Below are 21,084 nucleotides of genomic sequence, written 5' to 3'. Positions count from 1 at the left end.
ATCTAAAACAACCAAGTATTTACCTACCAAGAACCGGGAAAGCCTTATGCGAGCTGTCTTGGTTTGAGTGTGAACTGTCCCCTCAAAACACACAACACAAAGCACAGTGGTACTCAACACGAGGCACAGTAGTACACAACCTCTACTCCTGATATTGGAGAGGTGAGGACAGATGAAGCTCTGTGAGTGCTAGGCTGGTCCACCCAGCAAGGTCCAAGACAGCTGGGGCTATATAATAAAACTCTGTCTCAAACAACAACAACAAAACAAAAAGACTTACATGTTGAAGGGTTGGTTCCTAATGCAGCAGTGCGGAAAGCCAGGACATAAGTGGAAGGCACACACAGGAAGTGTGTGGGTGCACAAGTGTGCGAAGGCCTGAGGTCTTTCTCAATAGCTCTCCATCTTTTTGAGCCAGAGTCTCTCACCGAACCTGGACCTCACCTATTTACCTAGAATCACTGCCACCAAGTTCCAGTGATCCTCCCGTCTCCTTCTGGGATTATAAGCATATGTTCCTGTGCCCCAGGTTTTTTTTTTTAAATGGGGTTCTAGGGAATTTGAATTCACGCCCTCACACTTACACTAAAAGTAATTTACTGTGCCATATCTCCAGCCCCAGAAAGGAGACTTTTGGAGAGTGATTGGATCATGAGGGCTCTTCTTCCTATAGGTCAATCCATTAATGGATTCTTGGATTTATAATTTGCTAGCATTATTGGGAGGTAGTATGGGATGTTGTTGGAGGTACTGGATCACTGGAGATATGCCTCTGGAAGCAATGTCTTATCCTCAACCCCTGTCTTTACCTACTCCTTACCACAGCAGGGGGTAGTGACAAAAAACAATAATATAGGACTCTATTTGGAGACCCTGTGATTGGAGGGAGTCCACTTTAAATCATTTAATGAGAAAGCATTGGAGGGCAAGTCTGGTACCAGAAGCTTCAGTAAATTGAGCTCAATAAAGTATATAAAAATCATTGCAGTTGGGAAGGAAAAGTGATGAGGGGTATAAGGAGGAACTGGAGGGGAGGAAGTGGGGAAGAATTTGATCAAAATACATTATGCTTATATATGAAATTTTCAAGTAATAACTGTAAAAGAAAGAAAAATTTGCTATGGTTTAAAAGGTCATAGCTGACTCTTGGGTAAGGGCTGGCTGTCCACTGTGGGGTGCCTTACTGCCTTTCCCAGCCCTTTTCCTCTAGGTGCCCCCTCCATGTTCTGAACTGGATGAAAGCATTTATTCCATTGGCCTGGATACTGTAGCTAGTAATAATGGGCTAACCCTGGGGTTCTGTTGCCTTGCTGGCTTTCAGAACTACGGCCATGATTAAGAAGGGTTGTTGGGGAACATTCATATTCACCCTTAGAGGCGAAATGATTGGACCCAGACAATATTCCTGGACCATTATTCAGTGAGCAGCTCTGCCCCGCCATGCCCTTGCTAGCCTGCCTCTGGCTTGCCTTGGGCTTTAAGGTAATGACTATGGGGTGAGACCTCTTGAATCCAAATAAATTTAACCTCTTTTAAGTTTGTTTTTGCAGGGTATTTTTTCTTCCAAATAAAGACTGCCTAACCCGGAAGCACTGGGAGACTTCATGCATTCTGGTGTTGCCATGGCCCTCCTGTCAGCTGGGCTCGCTGCTCCTCTCTGCACCATTTCTTGCTCTGCTTAGGGAAGTGATGGAAAGTGTGGATTTTTCTTCTTTTGCTTATAGTCTCTGGTCTTGTGGATTCAATTTTCTCAAGCACTGGCACTGATTTTACAGTAACTCCTGTGGGATTTCTTCTGGCGGCCCTCATTTCTCTGACTCAGCCACCATCTTCCCAGGGCTCTGGAAGCGTAGACTATGATGGAGGCCCTGCTCCTCTCACCTGGGTTTCTGCAGTTGCAAAGAGAACTGTCAGAGCAGACGGGCACTTGATCCTTCCACCTATATGGTCCTTGTAAATGTTGGCTAGAGACAGTCTCTCGTTTTTTTCAATTCCCAGAACCTTATGATTACTAGAGTTTTCAAAGGGCCTAAAAGACGCCCCGCCAGTCAGCAGCAATTGCAATGTATGTCTACTCCAGCTCAGAGACACCTGGGCTGTCTGAGTAGCACATTGATCCTTTTGCACTCTTAGCCTCTCTTCAGTTCCCTTTGGACCCAGGGCGGCATTCTCTGAAACACGCATCCTCTGAAGATCCAACTTGGCAGACTTTGGATGAGAGTGTCACGATGGAGTGTTTCTTAATACTTCCTTGATATGGCAGTCCCTCTGTGTGCTGTGATACTATTAATGAATAAGGAAACTGCTTTGGACCTATAGCAAGGCAGAACTTAGGTAGTCAGGGAAAGTTAGGCTGAATGCTGGAAGAGAGGTGGAGTCAGAGAGATGCCAAGGAGTTGCTACCATGTTGACACTTTGCTGGTAGGCCATGACCTTGGTGATACACAGATTCATAGAAATGGGTTAAATTAATATGTAAGAGTTAGCCAATAAGAAGCTAGAGCTAATGGGCCAAGCAGTGATTTAATTAATACAGTTTCTGTGTGATTATTTCAGGTCTAAGCTAGCCGGGCAGCCGGGAAGAACAAGTGGCCTCCCACTATACTTCCTGACTCAGATCACATTCTAAACCCCCCATCCACCCATCCCACCATCCAAAGTGCTGACAGTCTGTGTTCTCTTACAGCAGAATAAATTAAGCAGAATCTAGGATGTGTTTGGGAAACACCAGTGTGCTGTGCCTTCCTCCTTAAGAACCGTGGGCTACAGCTTGATGCTACCAAGACGGGCTTTTGCTGGCTTTATGCCCAAGAACAGGCTCTAATTTTGCTTAGAGATGTCAAACCTTGGGTTTCTTCTTCAAGAAGCCTGGTGTTAGAAGTCCCATCTAGACATAAACTAGAGATAACCAAGCCCAGCCCAGCCCTCGATTATTCCTTAACTCCACCAGGGACACATGGAGCCACTTTGCTTTGCATCCTCTTCCTGCTTGGATACACTGCCCCCGGGTCATGATATAGCTGACTCCTTTTTCCGACTCAGGGGTCAGCTTGAACAGGTGAGAAGTCGTTCCCAACTTTCAAGACTAGCTTTCTGTATTAGTCAGGGTTCTCTAGAGTAACCAGACTGGCAGATTGGATGGATGGTAAAATACACTGTGGATTGGAATGGGGATTTAGAAGACTGGTTTGTCTAATAGGGTCTGGGTAGTCCAACAATGGTTATTTGCAAGCTAGAAAATGTCATATCAATCTGTTGATTTCATTGGTTAAGCAATAAAAAAAACTCCTTGGCCCTGATAGGTTAAAACATAGGTGGGAGGAGTAAATAGAATAGGATGCTGGGAGGAAGAGGAAGTGAGCTCAGACTCGACAGCTCTGCTCTCTGGAGCAGAGGCCCTGCTTCGCTCTCCTGGGCATATGCGATGAAGCTCCGATCCAGGATGGACGTAGGTTAGAATCTTCCCGGTAAGTGCACCTTGGGGTGCTTACACTCATTATTAGAAATGGGCTAGTCCAGGTGCGAGAATTAGCCTAGAAGAGGCTAGATAGAAATGGGCCAAGCAGTGTTTAAATGAATACAGTTTGCGTGTTGTTATTTCGGGCATAAGCTAGCAGGCAGCTGGGGTGCTGGGGACGCAGCCCCGCTGCTCCTATTTCAACAAGAAAATCTAGGAATCCATATTTGCTCAGTCCACAGACCTGGTTGCCTTAGCAGCTCCACTATGACACAGGAAAGCCACTGGCCTTCCATCTACATTGGAAGGCTAAGAAGCTGAGTACGGACAGGGAAGGATGTTGTCAGTGACAATGGGATGGATGTACTCACCAGAAAGAAGCAAAGGCATGATGTGGGAGTGATTTCTTATTAATAAAGAAACTGCCTAGGCCCCTTGATAGGCCAACCCTTAGGTGGGTGGAGTAAACAGAACAGAAGGCTGGGAGAAAGAAGCTTAGTCGAGGAGTCGCCATGGTTCTCCCATTCCAGACAGACGCAGGTTAAGATCTTTCCTGGTAAGTGCACCTTGTGGTGCTAGATTATTTGAAATGGGTTAAGAGGCTGGAACTAGCCGGGCCAGTTTAAAAGAATACAGTTTCCGTGTAATTATTTTGGGGCATAAGCTAGAGCCATGCGGGCAGCCAGGTGCCGGGGACGCAGTTTCGCCGCTCCTACCACCAGATGATGCTGCCAAGTAGGGGGTAGATCTTCTGCCCTCAGTTCACCCTCCCTGAACAGATCCTTAAAGACTCATTCAGGTGCATCTCTTAGTCGATTCCAGACCAAGTTGACAATTGAGGCTAACCATCTGTCCCTATGACACCTGTTGTTATCAAATCCCTCTATTTTGTGTACCTGTGGTCACGTAGCCTCTGAAGTTATTGCATTTCTTTTCTCACATGCGTGCTTATAGATCCTTGTACTTAGATAAGCCCTCTACTTTGTTTAATGTTCTACTGTTTCCAGCTACACGTAATCATTTTTAATAATGGGTCTGTATTTTCATTTTATTATGTAAATTATGTGCCTTTCCTATTTATGGTTTATTGTGGTTTTCTTGTTCTTAGACTAAAAACCCTAGGCTGGAGAGATGACTCAGTGATAAAGAGCATTTTGTGCTCTTGCAGAAGACACAGGATCAGTTCCCAGCACCTACATAGTGACTCACAACCATCCATAAATTCAATCCTTGGGAATCTTCTGCCTTCTTCTGACCTCTGCAGGCACACATGCTACACATACATGACATCATAAACAGTGTCAACTTGGCAGGATCTAGAATTACCTAGGACACAAACCTCTGGCCACATCTGGAGAAGTTTCTAGATTAAGTTAATTGAACTCAGAAGACCCACCCTAGATGAGGGTGGAACCATTCCCTGGGTAGGGGCCTGGACTATATATAAATATGTATATTTATATATATAAAAAGCAAACTGACCATTAATATTAATCTGTTTCCTGACTGTGGTTGTAACGTGAGCTGCTCAAGACTCCTGCCAACATAGTCTCTTCTCCAGGATGAACCATACCCTGAACCCTCTTCTCCACTATGGACTGTACCCTGAACCCTCTTCTCCACGATGGACTGTACCCTGAACCCTCTTCTCCATGATGGACCGTACCTTGAACCCTCTTCTCCATCATTGACCACACTCTGAACCCTCTTCTCCATCATTGACCACACTCTGAACCCTCTTCTCCACAATAGACCATACCCTGAACCCTCTTCTCCACGATGGACTGTACCCTGAACTCTCTTCTCCACAATGGACCATACCCTGAACCCTCTTCTCCATGATGGACTGTACCCTGAACTCTCTTCTCCACAATGGACCATACCCTGAACCCTCTTCTCCATGATGAACCGACTGTACCTTCACTAGGAGGAAAATAAGCTCCTGCCTTAAGCTGTTTTTGTTGCTCATTCATCTGTGTGGAGGATGAGCACTTAGTGCTGAGGATTTTATTATCTTCTCCAGTCTTTGCAAGGGGTAACATGTCCTGAGTCCTGTAGAATGAGGAACTGATGCATGCTTGTGCACAACTGAAACTTGAAAACATGGTGCTAAGGGGAAAAGAAAAAAGATTACACATTGGATGTTTCTGTTCACAGGAAATGTCCACGGTGGGGAGATCTGTAAAGACGGAGCACAGAGTCCCAATTCCCAGTAGCCGGGAGTGAGGGGTAAAGCACACTTGTTTATTTTTTTTTTTGTTAAGAAAACAATCTTTTTTTTTTTCATTTTACATACCAATCCCAGTTTCCACTCTCTCCCCTCTTCCCATCCCCTCCACCTAAAACCCTCCCCATCCACACCTCAGAGAGGTAAGGCACATTGCTTTGAGGAAGGTCCAAGGCCCTCCCCCACTATATCTAGGCTGAGCAAGTTATCTATGCAAAGAGAATGGGTTCCCAAAAAAGTCAGTACTAACAGTAGGGATAAATCCTGGTACCATTGCCAGTGGCCCCATAGTCTGCCAGCCATAAACTGTCACCCACATTCAGAGGGTCTAGCTTGGTCCTATGCTGGTTCCTTCCCTGTCCAGCTGGAGTTGGTGAGCTCCCAATAGCTCAGGCCCACTGTTTCAGTGGATGTCCCCATTGTGGTCTTGACCTCTTTGTTCATATTCTCACTCTTCAACTGGATTTTGGGAACTCAGTCCAGTGTAGAACATACTTGTAATCTTAACATTCAGGAGGCAGAGGCTGGATGACCAGAGAGTTCAACGTTAGCTTGAACTACATAGTGAGACCCTTTGGGGGGGGGGGGAACGATGGGAAAGAGAGGGAAGGGAGCAAGAGGGACGCATCATTGTTTAATGATAATGAAGTTTAAAATCTGTTGGGTAGTTATGGTAATGACAACATAGAGACTATACTGGATGCCACTGAATTGCTTGCTTTGAGATGGTTAGTTTTAATTAACCAATAGTTTTATGTTTTATTTGTTTATTTTTCGAGACACGGTTTCTCTGTGTAACAGTCCCGGCTGCCCTAGAACTCACTTTGTAGACCAGGCTGGCCTCAAGCTCACTAAAATCAGCCTGCATCTGCCTCCCGAGTGCTGGGTTTAAGGGTGTGTGCCACCAATGCCCAGCTAATTTTATGTTTTACAAGAATTAATTTTTAGTTATGTGAAAATCATGTCAGCTTTTAAATGCACCAGTGTTTGTCGCTCTGGCACTTCTTTCCAGGATGGGGGAGCACTGCTGGCCCGGCTGAGGGCCTCCGTGACTCATGTCTAGACTTTTGCATTCTGAATGAACAAAACACATCTACTAGACCTCGCAAGATGGCTCAGAGGGTTAAAGCACTTGCTGCCAAGCCTTCTGCCTGAGTTCAGTCCCCAGGACTCTCATGGAGGAAGGAGAGAATTGACTCCAGCAAGCTGTCCTCTGACTTCCACAAGCGCTGTGGCATGTACCTACCCCACAACAAACAAAGCTTAAAAGAACACATTTGTACCATTCAAATATCTCCTCCACCAAGATGACATGGGCCATTTCATTGTCAGGTCAAGTTCAGCAGTAATTCTCTTTTTCTCCTTCCTTCCTTCCTTCCTTCCTTCCTTCCTTCCTTCCTCCCTTCCTTCTTCCTTCCTATCTCCCCCCCCCCTTTTTTTGCAACGAAGACAGAGCTCAGACACAATAGCAGGAGTCATATAGTGGGAAAGTACTCTTTAGGGAAGAGTCCGGAACCCCAAAATGTTAGGAGAAGCAAGTTTAGAACTGAGAGAGAAAAAAGAAAAGAGACCACTTTTCTCATAACTCAGAGAAGCAGACAAACTCACAGAGCTGCATGGCCACATTCTGTAAACACTGTGCTGAGGACAGAATCTGGGAAGGAAAAGTTATCTCGTTAAAAGGATAGTTATTCTGCTGTCCCTTTCCCGTGGCTTGAGAACCCATTTTCTAGGGGCAGTCTCTGCTTCTCAGGGGGTAGTCCCAGGGTTAGGTGGTTGAGCTACCCAACGGGACTATCAAGCCTTTATGAAGACCAGAGATTCTAGTCTCTTGACCAGAAGGAATTTCCCCTTAATGGGTCTTCACTGATATTCTAAGAAAAGACTTAGCAGTCTTACCATGGTAAGTCTTAGCAGACTAACCATCTCAGCAGGGTTCCCCGAGAGCAGTGCTTCTCAACCTTACAAATACTGTGAACCCTTAATACAGGCCCTCATGTTGTGGTGACCCCCAACCTTAAAATTACTTCATTGCTACTTCATAGCTGTAATTTTGCTGCTGTACTGAATCGTAAAGTAAATATCTGATATGCAGGATATTCAAGATGCGACCCTGGGGGCGGGGGTCTCAACCCACAGGTTGAGAACCATTGCTCTAAAGAGAGCTATTCGTACTGCTCCTTGTGAAACAATGAACCCCAAGAAATTAGAGTTCTCCCAGGAGTCTCGTGCTGTGGGAGGGGAAAGACTGAGCGTCTCTGAAAGACTTCGCGCAGTTCTCACACCTTGTGGGACCGCCTTCCAGGACTGATTAGAGACGATGTGATGAGTCAGTCATGGGCAGGGCCACGCCTTAACCAGGACGTAGCACATTGAAGACTGAGGGCAGCTGGCTGCGCCTCGATTGTGAGGTTTGCTAGAGCCCTGACTCTGACCATAACAACTTTCGAGCACCTAGAACGATCTCTATCTGAAAGTCCGAACCTCTCAGACGAATCAATGAGTTGACCACTTAATCACCTCTTCATGTGTGTATGTAGGTAAACTTGAATTGATTTTTTTTTTCACTTACGATTCCATGAGAAGGATCGATGGCTAATAGCATCTATTAGATTAAGCTCAGAGCTATAAATCCCCAGGCCAATTTAAAATTCATCCTCTTGCCGTTCACCAATTCCCCGGTCTTCTCGGTGTCACTGACTGCAGTAATTCGCCTGACCTATAGCTTTGAAGCCGTGTTAACCATAACTCGCAACTCGTAACTTGAGCAGATGAAGGCCACGGAGAGCACATTAATGCCTCTGACCCTATAACGTCGTCTCTTAAATGGGTTACGCACGTGCAGCGCTGCCACGGACCATCTGTCCTGTGTATCTAAGCTCTGTAATGAAATGGCCAGGCTCTCATTGTTTATTTATGGGATGCAGACAGCCTCCCTAAGTCCTAGTTCACTCTTCAGTCACTGTGTTGCAGGCTAGGGGGCCTCGAATAACTGCAAAAGAGACGCGTGCGGCTTCCGATGGCGCTACAGAAAGAGAGTTGTTCCCAAAGAGACGCTTGTCTCCTGACGGGGGAGGGGCCGCCAACTCTCTCTAAATCCTGGAAGGGGAAGCGGCAAGTGTGTCTTGCTTCCTCCTCATCGGAGGCATTGTTTTAGCACAACTGTCAAGTCGAGCACACACCTATTTTGAAAAGCTTTTTACAGCTTTGAATTACGCACAAATGGAGACATAAGAGGCTGTCTAATTAGAGCGGCTAACCTAGCTCTGTTCTGCAGCTAAAGACAGGGTTGCACAGTGAAGTGTTTGACTTACAAATGGCACCAGTTTGGGGTGGAGGCTGTGCAGAGGGTGAGAGAGGAGAGAAAAAGCAGCAAAATACAGTTGAGGAGCAACCAGAGAGGTAGCAGGGAGCCCTAGGAAGCCAAGTGAGAACCTTGGATGTGGGCAGGGTGGCCGGCCTTCAGTTCCCTTCCCTGGGACAGAGGGAGACAGGAGAGGTCAGGGCTGAGAGTTTCTTTGGATCTGAATAAGGACAATCAATCAAACTGCTTGTGTGGATGAAGGCTTTCAGGTTACAACTGTTGCAGAAAAGGCAGCTGCTGGACGCTCTGTCCATCACCAGCAGTTTCAATGGACTCCAGCCAGGGCTGTTAAGAACGTAGTGCACATTCTGGGCAAGGCCAGCAGAGGGAGCGAGAGGTTAATGGGTATATTCCAAGAGGTACCCAGGCCACTGGCTCCCTACCTGGGACAGACCACCCAAGCGTTTGTGGCTGGAAACCTTTTCTAGGATGCCTTGCTCCTTCCTCAACCGGCTGTTTGGTTGCTCTGCACTGGGCGTGTCAGGGCCAGAGGGCTGTTTGTTTTTCTTTGATTCATTCTATATTTTTATGCTTAGAATGTACACTTTGTATGCACTCAATATTATACAGTGTAATACTGTATGTGTTGAGCTATCAAAGTTTTGGTTAGTTATGATGTGTGTGTAAATGCTTGTTTATTTACTCTTTCTTTCAATTCAATATCTTTAATATTGCTACCCCTCGTTCTGACCATTCCAGCTAGCACCACAAAAACAGAAAATGAGTTCTTAGTGAATCCTAGATGTGAGGGGCTCTAATGGGAACTGAGGAAGAAAAGATAGGTAGATATGTTGTGTGGTGCCAGCAAGCATCTTCTTCATTGTGGCTCTGTGAGTGCCTTAGCTCATCCCAGTTGCCATAATAAAATACCCCCAGGCTACACCATTTATAAACTCCAGGAAGAATTTCTTATAGCTCTGGAAGCTGGAGAACTGGAGACAATGGGGCCAGCAGTCTTGCTGTGTGCTGAGGCCCTGTTTCTTACATGGCACTTTCTCTTAGCACTCTGCCACGTGAAGAACAGAAGGAACAAATTCCGTGTCTTCATGGGGCAGAAGAAAAGGTCAAGACTCACACACTTCTCTGTGAGTTCACAAATCCTGCTTTTGAGGACTCTAACTTCACAAATCTTAAAGTTCCTCTTTGTGTCTTTGTCCACATGTGTGGATGCATGTATGTGTGCAGGTGCCAATGTGTGTGTGTGTGTCCAAGGGTGTTGATGCATGTGCATATGTGTCTATGTCTGCATGTGTGTGTACATGTGTGCAAGTGCACATGCATATACTTGAGTGTGGAGGCCAGAGGTCAACCTTTGGTCTTGTTCTTCAGAAGTGATTCACTCTGTTTCTGAGACAGGGTCTCTCATGGACATGGGGCTAGACTGCCTAACCAATAAGTTCCAGAGACCTGTCTGTCCCTAACTCCAAAGGTCAGGGACCTAAATGCACATGTGCCCCAGTTATGTCTCCACTTCATTTTTTTTTTTTGAACTGTATGAAGGTTGGAGGACAACCTGCAGGAGTCAGTTCTCTCATTCCGTCATGTGGATTGTAGGGATTGAACTCAGGCCATCAGGCTCAGCAGCAAGCACCTTTATCTGCTGGGCAGGGCAACAACCAGCCAAGTCTCCACCTTTTAGCACCTTCTCTGCTGGTTCGTTTTCCTGTTGTGACAAAAAAAAAAATACCTGACGGAAGCAATGTAAGGAAAGATGGGCTCGTTTTGGCTCATGGTTTAAGGGGACCGTCTACCATGTGGGGAAGACACAGTGGGAAAGCCGCTCTAGCCGAGGTGACAGAAGTGTGAGGCAGCTGGTCATTCTATGTTCACAGCCAGGAAGCAGAGAAAGAGGGAAGCTGGTGCCCAGCTCACTTACTCCTTCTTCTTTTTCATTTCTGTTGTTCCTGGACCTCAGACCCAGGATGGCACCACCACACTCAGGATGGGTCTTGTTGTCTACATTCGTGTGTGTGTGTGTGTGTGGTATGTGTGTGGTGTGGTATGTGTGTGGTGTATGTCATATATGTGTGTGGTGTGTATATGTGGGGTGGTGTATATGTGGTGTATTTGTGTGTGTGGTGTGGCGTGTGTAGTGTAATGCCGGAGTCCCCTCTGTGTGCTATGATTACCATTGATGAATAAAGAAACTGCCTTGGCCTGTTGATAAGACAGAACTTAGGAAGACAGAACTGAATGCTGGGAGAAAGAAGGGCCGAGTAAGAGAGACACCATGGAGCTGCCAGAGTCAGACATGCCAAATCTTTGCCGGTAAGTCACTGCAACATGGCAATATACAGATTAATTTTAAAAGAAACTTTATGTAGCTACTATAAATGCAAATCAAAATTATACATCCTAAACAAGAAGATAAACATCAAAGAAACACAATAATACAAAACGTTTACACTTGTACAGTAGATGTGACCCAGATTTAGAAAGCCACACCTCCACCTCCTCCCAGAGGCTTCCTTCTTGACACCATCAGAAGTTCTGGAGGTGTGCTAAAAGGCAACAGTTTAGCCTGCGATTTCACACCAGACCGGTTGAGGGTCTGCAGAACAGAGAGGCCATTTGATGCAAGGTCAAGAGAACTATTCCAACCGAAGGAGGAAGTGAGAGACCAACAGCTGGGAGGACAGGGCTCTGTGGGGTAAAGGTAAAGCAAATGGTACTAAAAGGAGCCCCCAGGTGAGGGGAGCATTCATTTTTGACAACAAGTGATTGCTATGGGAACAGCAACAACTCAAATTCAAAACACAGCCACTTGTTACAGACTAAAAATGTCTTTACACAGTGGGCTAGAAAGAACATCGATGTAAGACCTGAGTAAACACAGATTCAGAACTGAATAGGCAATCAATCCAACTTCCTGTATGCAGTCTCTAAGTTTCTTCACATTCCAGTGTCTTATCTAAAGACCAGAAAGGGCGATGTGCAGCTTCCTGGTATACAGTAGCTACTGGTCCATCTCAGGTTAAAGGCTCAGAGTCCCCCAAAGGTAAAAACATGGATAGCAGAAGAACACCTGGAAACCTTCGTAGAACTCATCCTAGTGAGAGAATCTGTTAGCTTTCCAGTTTACTCAAGGGAAGGCAGTGGGCAGAGAGAGCTGGACACTAGAGTGTTGGAGTGGATCACACAAAACCACCTTCTTCTACAATGTGAGAGGGACAACCCTGGCTGTTTAGAGGGCTGAGTTCTGTGCACAACTGAGGAAGAGCTACCTGAATTTTTATCGGTTTTATTATAAAGTTCCAAATTGTTCTGGTCAACACAGACATCTTTGGTAAAACTCTTTTCAAATGAATTTTCTTCGGAAACAGACTTGGGATGTTGCTAAGTTGGTAGAGGGTTTGCATGAAGCCCTGGTGTTCCATGGAAAGGGGGGCCCTTTGTTTGTCCCAGCTGCCCAGCTAGCTTACATCAAAATAACCACACAGAAACTGTATTTATTAATACACTGCTTGGTCCATTAGCTCTAGTTCCTTATTGGATAATTCTTACATCTTAATTTAACCCATTTCTATTAATCTGTGTATCGCCACATGCCAGTGGTTTACTGGGAAAGATTCAGCATGTCTGACTCTGGAAGCTCCATGGTGGCTCCCTCTCTGCCCTTCTTCCTCCCAGCATTCAGTTCTGTTTTCTCTCCCTACCTAAGTTCTGCCCTATCAACTAGGCCAAGGCAGTTTCTTTATTCATTAACCAAGGAAAGCAACACACAAAGAGAAGGAACCCCTACACCACCCTGGATTCCATCTCTAGTGCTACACAAAATTGGCCATGGTGGTGCATGCCTATAATCTCAGCACTCTAGAGGTGGAGGCAGATAGAGGCAGGAGGATTAGAAGTTCGAGGCAAACCTCCATCAATGTATATGTTTGGGCCAGTTTGCAATACATGACAGTGTGGGGGATGGAACACTTTGTCTTGCACATTCTAGGCAAGGGTTGTGCTGTAGTCCCTCTCTCGTTTTAAGCAGATTTGTAAATCAAAATAGGCCATGAAAAATAACATCTTAAATTATTAACATTATTCTCATTAACATATCACCGCGGTTAACAATTCGGTAGTAATTATCCTACAAACAAAAATGAGAGAAACGATGCTCTTTAAGGCCCTTCTCATTCTAACATCGTAGGGCTCGGTCGCCTAGCAGGTTACAGGGTGAATTTACGTTTTATTAAAGCTGAGTTTCTAAAGGTTAGGATCAAATTTTAAAATCAATCAGGAACAAAGATTTTAGCATATCTGAAATGAATATGTAAGTTAACTAAAAGAGTAGTTCATCATATAAGAATGAAATTGAAATATATCTGTGGAGGGAGGAGGGAAAGGTGGAGGAATGGCGATTATCACAACGTATTATATATGTCTGAAAATGCCTGTCAAAACCCATCACTATGCACAATGGATATACGCCAAAACAAATTCTATTAAAGTTGTTTCAGTCAGGTTTGAATTATAAAAAGTCAGGCTTTCCCTCATATAAGAAATAATGACAAAAAATGACAAGTGTCCACAATGAAAACTGACAAGCCCTCCACCCTTGTATCACGATCAACACAGAAATCTATGGAAAACGCTTCCCAAGGCTGTCTTCAAACTGATGCCCACAATGACTGCGAATGATTTTTAACTCATCCTTTATGTCCTTCAATATGTTTAGGTGCCACTAGGTACCACTTTATATGATTAAAATTCATAACTGAAGTAACTCCAAGCAATCAAGGCATCTTGAGAGCACCTCTCCATCAGACAACCACAGCAGAATCATTAACGCTGGTGATATTTTCCTGAGAATAACTTCGTTGTCAACAGCCATTGTCTGTTTTACCTATTTTGGGTTCAATTTCTGGCTTTTGGGGGTCACTTTTAGATTTTCAGGGATGGTCCTTTAACATTTTGCCATTGTCTTATCTCTGCTATAGGGGCCATGCTCTGTGACAAACCGACTTAGGAATGCTCTCTTGGTCACTTTATTGACCCCAGTTCCTTGCGCAGACTTAGCAAGCACGGCAGAGAGCTTCCCTGCAGAGGACATTTCCTTCCATTCATAGACCTCAGCTTTCTCGTTCACTAATCAATGGCACCCACAACCAGAAGGAACAGGACAAAATACGGACAGTTACAGTTTTCCTGGCTGTGTAGTACAGTCTCGGGGGTTATCTCAACAGGATGTGTGTTTAAATGGCAAGAGATAAAGCGACCGGACAAGCCAGTCACCCCGTTAGGCAGTCTAACTGGAAGGAAGCCCACAGAAATGGACGTTCAAGAGGAAAAGCTACATCTCACAGAAAACGGCAGTTTGTAATGTTCGGGCTCTTCTTCCTTTCCAACAGTGGGTGGCAAGCGTGCACACATCGCAATCCAAAATCTGTAGCCACAGTGTCTCACGTCTGTACTCCCAGGACTTGAGAATCTGAGGCAAGAGGATGGCAAGAGTGGGGCCATCACAGACTATAGAGTGAGATCCTATCTTCAAAAACAGAAAGGAAAAGCTGGAGAGATGACAACCACTGGCTGTTCTTCCAGAAGACGCGGCTTTATTTGCCACTACCTACATGGTGGTTCACAACCCCTGTGTACCTCTAGTTCTTAGAGATCTGACACCCTCTTTTAGTCTCCACAAGCACTAAATATACACATGGTGCAGAAATACATTCAGGCTAAATGCTCATACACATAAAAAATAAATAAATATGAAATAAATCAGAAAATAAAATAAAAATAAGGGGGGAACCCAACACAATCATTCTAATTGAGTTCCTGTGGCATGCCGGGTTTTTCACAGTTCCTCATCATCTGTACACAGTGTGTGCTTCTCACGCTCACCTTACAGAACAAGAGTAGCCAGGCTCTAGCAGCCCCTCATGTGGATGGCTGAGGAGCACAGCTCTCCCTCGAGGCCATCTGTACATGTTCTCCTATGACTTTGTTCTTTCCCTGTCTTTTTGTGTGTTTGTACTGGAGTGATGGAGGAAGGTAATTGGTTAATTATAATAAACCAACTGCTTGGCCTCATAGCTTAGAACATAGGTGGGTGGAATAAACAGAATAGGATGCTGGGTGGAAGAGGAAGTGAGGTCAGACTCTGCTCTGCTCTCTGGAGCAGAGACGCCATGCTCAGCTCTGCCGGATAGACACGATAGCTATGCGCTCTGAGGCAGACTCATGAAGCTCAAACCCAGGATGGACAGAGGTTAGAATCTTCCCGGTAAGCGCACCTTGGGGTGCTTACACTTATTATTAGAAATGGGCTATTCCAGGTGCGAGAATTAGCCTGTAAGGGCTAGAGTTCATGGGCCAAGCAGTTCTTAAATGAATACAGTTTGTGTGTTGTTATTTCGGGCATGAGCTAGCAAGCGGCCGGGGTGTTGGGGATGCAGCCCCGCCGCTTCTATTTCAACACTGGAGATGGAACCCAGTACCTCACAATGCCGAGCCTGGGCTAGACAAGTGCTGCTCGCTAAACGACAACCTCAGTCCTTTTCAAATTTCTCTTTGAGAGAAGATCTCCCTCTTTAGCTCAGCATGGCCTAGAACCGGTGACCCTCCTGCCTTTGCCTCCCGAGTGCTGGGCTTATAAGAATGAGCCGCCATGTCTGGCTATCTAGCATCTTTTCATTGTGAGTCTGACTGCCATTTCAACCCTTCATCTTTATATTTATTTTAAACAGTATAGTATTCATAAAGCCCTCTAAATAGTTAGTAGAAAAATGCTGAGCTTTGGAAGACCCATGCATCTCTCCTCCCAGACTTGTGTAGGAAATTGCAGCCACTCCGATTCTGTTTACACATTAAGCGAACGGTCAGTTCTTCAGCTCCTATGTTATACTCGCTGTTACTTTTGTCTTGGGCTGAGAGAGAGAAAGAGACAGAGACAGGAGAGAGACAGACTCAGGATGGACCTGTAAGCCTTGCACGTGACAGGCAGGTGCTCTGCCGCTGACTACAGAGCCAGCCTTTCTTCCTGCAGAATCTGACGCATCCGGTCGCTATGAAGATCATCTAAACTTAGCAGAAAAATACAAAATAAGAAAGAAAAGAGTTACATCCTTTCTATTCAGGACTTGATATTCAGAGACGGTGTCTTCTGGGGGTGTTTGTTTAGTTTGGGTTTGGGGCTATGCTGGGGATTGGGCCCGCTGCTATGCATGCTGGCTAACACTCTCCGGCTTGGCCACTCTACGGCCACACTCCAGCCTCATATTTCAGATTTCCTAACTCATTTCAAAAAAGCATATTCGTCCAAAACTACATGTTATTGCTTCCCTCTCACTCAGAATAATATCACTATCTCTTCTTGTTATTTTAAGGATTGGGTTATAAATCGTTATAAATAATTTCTTCGTGTTAACGTAATACAATGTTTAAATCATCCGAGTAACATTTAAGAACAAATCTTGGTTCTCAATAGCTTTCAGTTTTTATGCTTATTCTATAAGTAGAATTAGGGTGTTGGTGTCATGGAATTCAGGAATCAAGAACACAGTTTTTGGTTTGCTTTGGTTTTTTAGCTGTGTGGAGTAGTAGCACATGCCTATAATCCCAGCCACTCGGGAGACAGACTCTCTCACACATAAGAAAACAGTCTGGGACATGGTTCAGATGTAGAATACTTGCCAAGTCTGTGCAAGGGCAGGATGGATTCTGAGCAAGAAGAAAAATGAAGTATAAAGCTTTATGAGTACATGAGCAAAGATGGAGGGCTTCTCCATGTAGAGAAAGTGGGAAGATGATGTCCTTAACATCATGTCCGAACTCATTATTAAACAGAATCCCCCACACCTCTTCCTCCTTCCTTCTCTCCTCTCCCCTTTCATGATAGATTCGTGCGGTTTCCAAGGTGGTACTCACTCCAGCATCCTCTTGGCTCAGCTTCCCAGGTAGCTGGGACCACATGGGAGCATACAGTACCTGGCTGTATTACAGATCTTACAACTCAGAAGAGAAACTTTGGACAAGGAGTCCAGCTTAGTGGTAGAGTATTTGCCTGTAACATAAAGGACCTGCTTGTTGGGGGTATCTGCCCTGCCCTGTTCCCCACAGCTGGCAAGCCCCAAAGAAAATCACACAGAGATCTCCATAAGTTATAAAACTGATTGGCCCATTAGCTCAGTCTTCTTATTTGCTCTTGTAGCTTATATTAACCCAATATTCTTATCTATGTTAGCCACATGGCTCCATACATTTCACAGCCGGGCAGATTACATCCTGCCTCTTCGGTGGTCTGTGCAGGAGTGTGGAGGGAGCTTCCTGCTTCTCAGAATACTACTGTTCTCATTGCCCTGCCTCTACTTCCTGTCTGGTTGACCCAGCTATACTTCCTGCCTGGCCAATCAGCATTTATTTAAAATATGATTGACAGAATACTGATAACTCTCCCGTAGCATTTGCGTCCCATGTGTGGGGCCTGAGTTTCACTGCCAGCACCACAAAAAGTAAGATGGAAGGAAAAGAGGACAATAGGAGAGGATGGAGGGAAAGAATGGCGGCAGAGGATGCAATCTGAAACATGCAAATAAAGAACAGAGATGGCTAGAGAGAAGAGAATACCCTCTCACAGTACGCAGCAGCTTTGAGAAGCACTGAGTCTTCTTAGGATCCTGGTGACATCTGGGCTGAAAGGGCACTTAGTTTCCACTCAAAGGGCAAACACAGAGTGACCCTACCCCAACCTAAAAATGAACGAAGATGGGAAGCATTTATTCTGCAAAACAATGAAAAATCAGTAGCCACCGAGACATGGGGCAACGTCACAACCATGGCATTTACTGACACTTTTACACTCCCCGTTGACTCTCTTACAAGTGAACTTAAATGCACTTGCTGATTCTCATTGAGCTAGGGTGTTGTTAGCGGCCACCAGAGTTCTCAATTTGTGTGAAAAACAACAGACCACAGCATAAGGCACCACTAGAAAATGATGGCCAGTAAAAAGAAAACTCACATCAGCTGAGGCTCAAGGAGAAACAAGTCCAACCACCTTAAAATGCCTATTATGATCACACACACAGGGCTATCAGTGGGGGCATCAGAGCTCAGTTGTAGAGTTCTTGTCTAGAGTAAGGATGCCAGTCAGGCTTTGGCATTGTAGAACCAAAACCAAATCCTGCCATATTCTTCCATGACAGTGACTTGTTTTTTAAACAATCTTATTTTATATACCAATCCCAATCCCCTCTCCCTCCCGTCCTCCTACTCCTCCCACCTTCTCCTCATGCCTCATCCACTCCCCAGAGAGGGTGAAGCCTGCTGTGGGGAGTCAGTCAAGTAAGGCACATCACTTGAGGCAGGTCCAAGGCCCTCGCCGCTGTATCTAGGCTGAGAAAGGAATTCCTCCAAAGGAATGGGCTCCAAAGAACCAGTTCATGCACTAGAGATAAATACTGGTTCCACTGCCAGTGACCCCACAAACTTCCCATGCCACACAACTGTCACCCACATTCAGAGGGCCTAGTTTGGTCTTGTGTTGGTTTCCCAGCTGTCAGTTGGGGTCAGCCGTCATCATGGTCTTGGCCTCTTTGCTCATAGTATCACTCCTCCCTCTCTATGTCTGGACTCCTGGAGTTGGGACCAGGGCTTAGCTGTGGATCTCTGCAGCTGCTTCCATCATTTACTGGATGAAGTTTCTATGATGATAACTAAGATAGTCATCAATCTGATTACAGGGGAAGGGCAGTTTAGGTATGAGCCAGACTTCTGAAATAAGAAGCAGCCTGCAGGGCTGGAGAGATGGCTCAGAGGTTAAGAGCACTGCCTGCTCTTCCAAAGGTCCTGAATTCAGTTCCCAGCAACCACATGGTGGCTCACAACCATCTGTAATGATATCTGGTGCCCTCTTCTGGCCTGCAGGCATACACACAGACAGAATATTGTATACATAATAAATAAATAAATAAATAAATAAATAAATAAATATTAAAAAAAAGAAGCAGCCTGCAAAAGTGTTTCTGAGGCCATGTATGAACCCCCAGCTCTGCATTGCCATGGACAGGCTCTGGAAGACACAGAACTGAGTTAACAGCTAGTACTTCCTTTTATAAGCTCCTCAGTCACCAGGTTTGCCTACTCATTAACAGAATTTCCCTCAAACTGTTCTATTACAGATTGTCCACATCCGGGTTGCAGAAACGGTTCAGTGGGTAACGAAGTTCTCTGCCAAGCTTGGCACCTTGATTTGGACCAACATGCTGGCAGGAGAGAACAGGCTCCCTCCTGAAAACACTCCTTTAGCCTGTACAACCCGCATAAATATATATGTGAATAAATACATGTGATACAGAAAAACTTCAATGTCTGCAGCTGCTTATTTCCCTGGGGGTTGAAAAGAAGGAGCTGAACTACTTTGCCAAAGCTTTGGAGAGTCCTGAACGACCCTTCCTGGCAATATTGGGAGGAGCTAAAGTTGCAGACAAGATCCAGCTGATCAATAATATGCTGGACAAAGTCAATGAGATGATCATTGGTGGTGGAATGGCTTTTACCTTCCTTAAGGTGCTCAACAACATGGAGATCGGAACTTCTCTGTATGATGAAGAAGGAGCCAAGATTGTCAAAGATCTCATGGCTAAAGCTGAGAAAAATGGTGTGAAGATTACCTTGCCCGTTGACTTTGTCACTGCTGACAAATTTGATGAGAATGCCAAGACTGGCCAAGCTACTGTGGCCTCTGGTATACCTGCTGGCTGGATGGGCCTGGACTGTGGTCCTGAGAGCAGCAAGAAATATGCTGAGGCTGTGGCTCGAGCCAAGCAGATTGTTTGGAATGGACCTGTTGGGGTCTTTGAATGGGAAGCTTTTGCCAGGGGAACCAAGTCCCTCATGGATGAGGTGGTAAAAGCCACTTCTAGGGGTTGCATCACTATCATAGGCGGTGGAGACACTGCCACTTGCTGTGCCAAATGGAATACAGAGGATAAAGTCAGCCATGTGAGCACTGGGGGTGGTGCCAGTCTAGAGCTCCTGGAAGGTAAAGTCCTTCCTGGGGTGGATGCTCTCAGCAATGTTTAGTATTTTCCTGCCTTTTGGTTCCTGTGCACAACCCCTAAGTCAACTTAGTGTGTTTTCCGCATCTCCATTTGGTGTTAGTGCAAGATTCAGCTAGTGACCGAGATGCAGCACCAGAAACCCTTAAACAGTTGCACAGCATCTCAGCTCGTCCTTCCTTCATCGGGATTTGTCTACATTCTTCAAGATCCCATTTAAATTCCATAGTGACTAAAGCCATTGTGCATTCTAGAGTGCATCTATTTCTATTCTGCCTGTAGAAGAAAGTGAGCTATGGAAGCTTAGTCCTCTTCGAGTAGCCTCTGGTTGGCTTTGTCACTGTTCATGACTCAGCATGGAAATAAGATGAAATTCCAGCTGGAGGTTTGGAGAAGTTGATGGTCTATTATTAATAAAGATGTCCGCCGGAAAAAAGAAAAAGAAAAGAAAAGAACGCTTTCACCCACCTTGTCCTGACAGGGGAGCAAAGGAAAGTATGATTATTTTTTTCTTTTGTTTTGTTTTGCTTGTATACAAAAGTTTGTGTGAGACCTGAGTGCCACACTTTGTCAAGAGGAACACACACACACACACACACACACACACACACACACACGCGCGCGCAATTCAAATGAAAATAACTAACAAAAGCTTATTAGCATATTTACCTCCCATGGTCATTTCCTATCAAGGAAATACTTAAACTTCTGCTTTGTGTGAAGGAGAGAAGAAAAAGGCACCAGCAGGGGTGGGGGACTGGGGGTGGGGAGCAGAAGGGGGCTCACAGAGCACGTTTGCTATCTTCTCTTTTACAGAGCTAGGTGGGCGTGGTTCTACCACTTTCTCTTCCTAGAGTATAAGCAACAGTGGGTCAGTCAAGGTGAGGTTGCCTCTCTCTTGCCACCGGAAGCCAGCTCCAAGCTCAGCTCTTCCCTAACTCCAGGTAAATGGCAGAATCTGAGTCACCTTTTGGCTCCTCCCCTCCCTGACCACTGCACAGCACTCAGGACTGTTGGGAGCAGCTGGCAAGCAGAAGGGGATGCT

The 21,084-nt window shown here is 45.4% G+C and overlaps 1 protein-coding gene across 1 annotated transcript; it reads left to right on the top strand.

The window, feature by feature from the left end:
- The first annotated feature begins 2,956 nt into the window (after nucleotides 1-2,956).
- LOC126512504 (phosphoglycerate kinase 1-like) lies at nucleotides 2,957-20,445 on the top strand. Its single transcript, XM_050160284.1, has 3 exons — nucleotides 2,957-3,058; nucleotides 19,161-19,196; nucleotides 19,357-20,445. Exons 1-3 carry the CDS (start codon nucleotides 2,957-2,959, stop codon nucleotides 20,062-20,064), a joined length of 846 nt encoding a protein of 281 aa, XP_050016241.1. The 3' UTR covers nucleotides 20,065-20,445.
- Nucleotides 20,446-21,084: the final 639 nt, after the last annotated feature.

Source organism: Alexandromys fortis, unplaced genomic scaffold, assembly GCF_014885135.2.
Source record: "Alexandromys fortis isolate MF-2015 unplaced genomic scaffold, M_Fortis_MF-2015_v1.1 scaffold_111, whole genome shotgun sequence".
Taxonomy (NCBI): domain Eukaryota; kingdom Metazoa; phylum Chordata; class Mammalia; order Rodentia; family Cricetidae; genus Alexandromys; species Alexandromys fortis.
The sequence above is the reverse complement of the archived record's forward strand: the minus strand, read 5'-3'. Positions and strand labels throughout refer to the sequence as shown.

Excerpts from the sequence above, each read along its gene's own strand:
- LOC126512504 (XM_050160284.1), top strand. The coding sequence starts at position 2,957 with ATGGAGCCACTTTGCTTTGCATCCTCTTCCTGCTTGGATACACTGCCC. Across the intron at positions 3,059-19,160 it reads TCAGGGGTCAGCTTGAACAG|ATTGTCCACATCCGGGTTGC; the intron begins GTGAGAAGTCGT and ends GTTCTATTACAG. Across the intron at positions 19,197-19,356 it reads TTGCAGAAACGGTTCAGTGG|CTGCTTATTTCCCTGGGGGT; the intron begins GTAACGAAGTTC and ends CAATGTCTGCAG.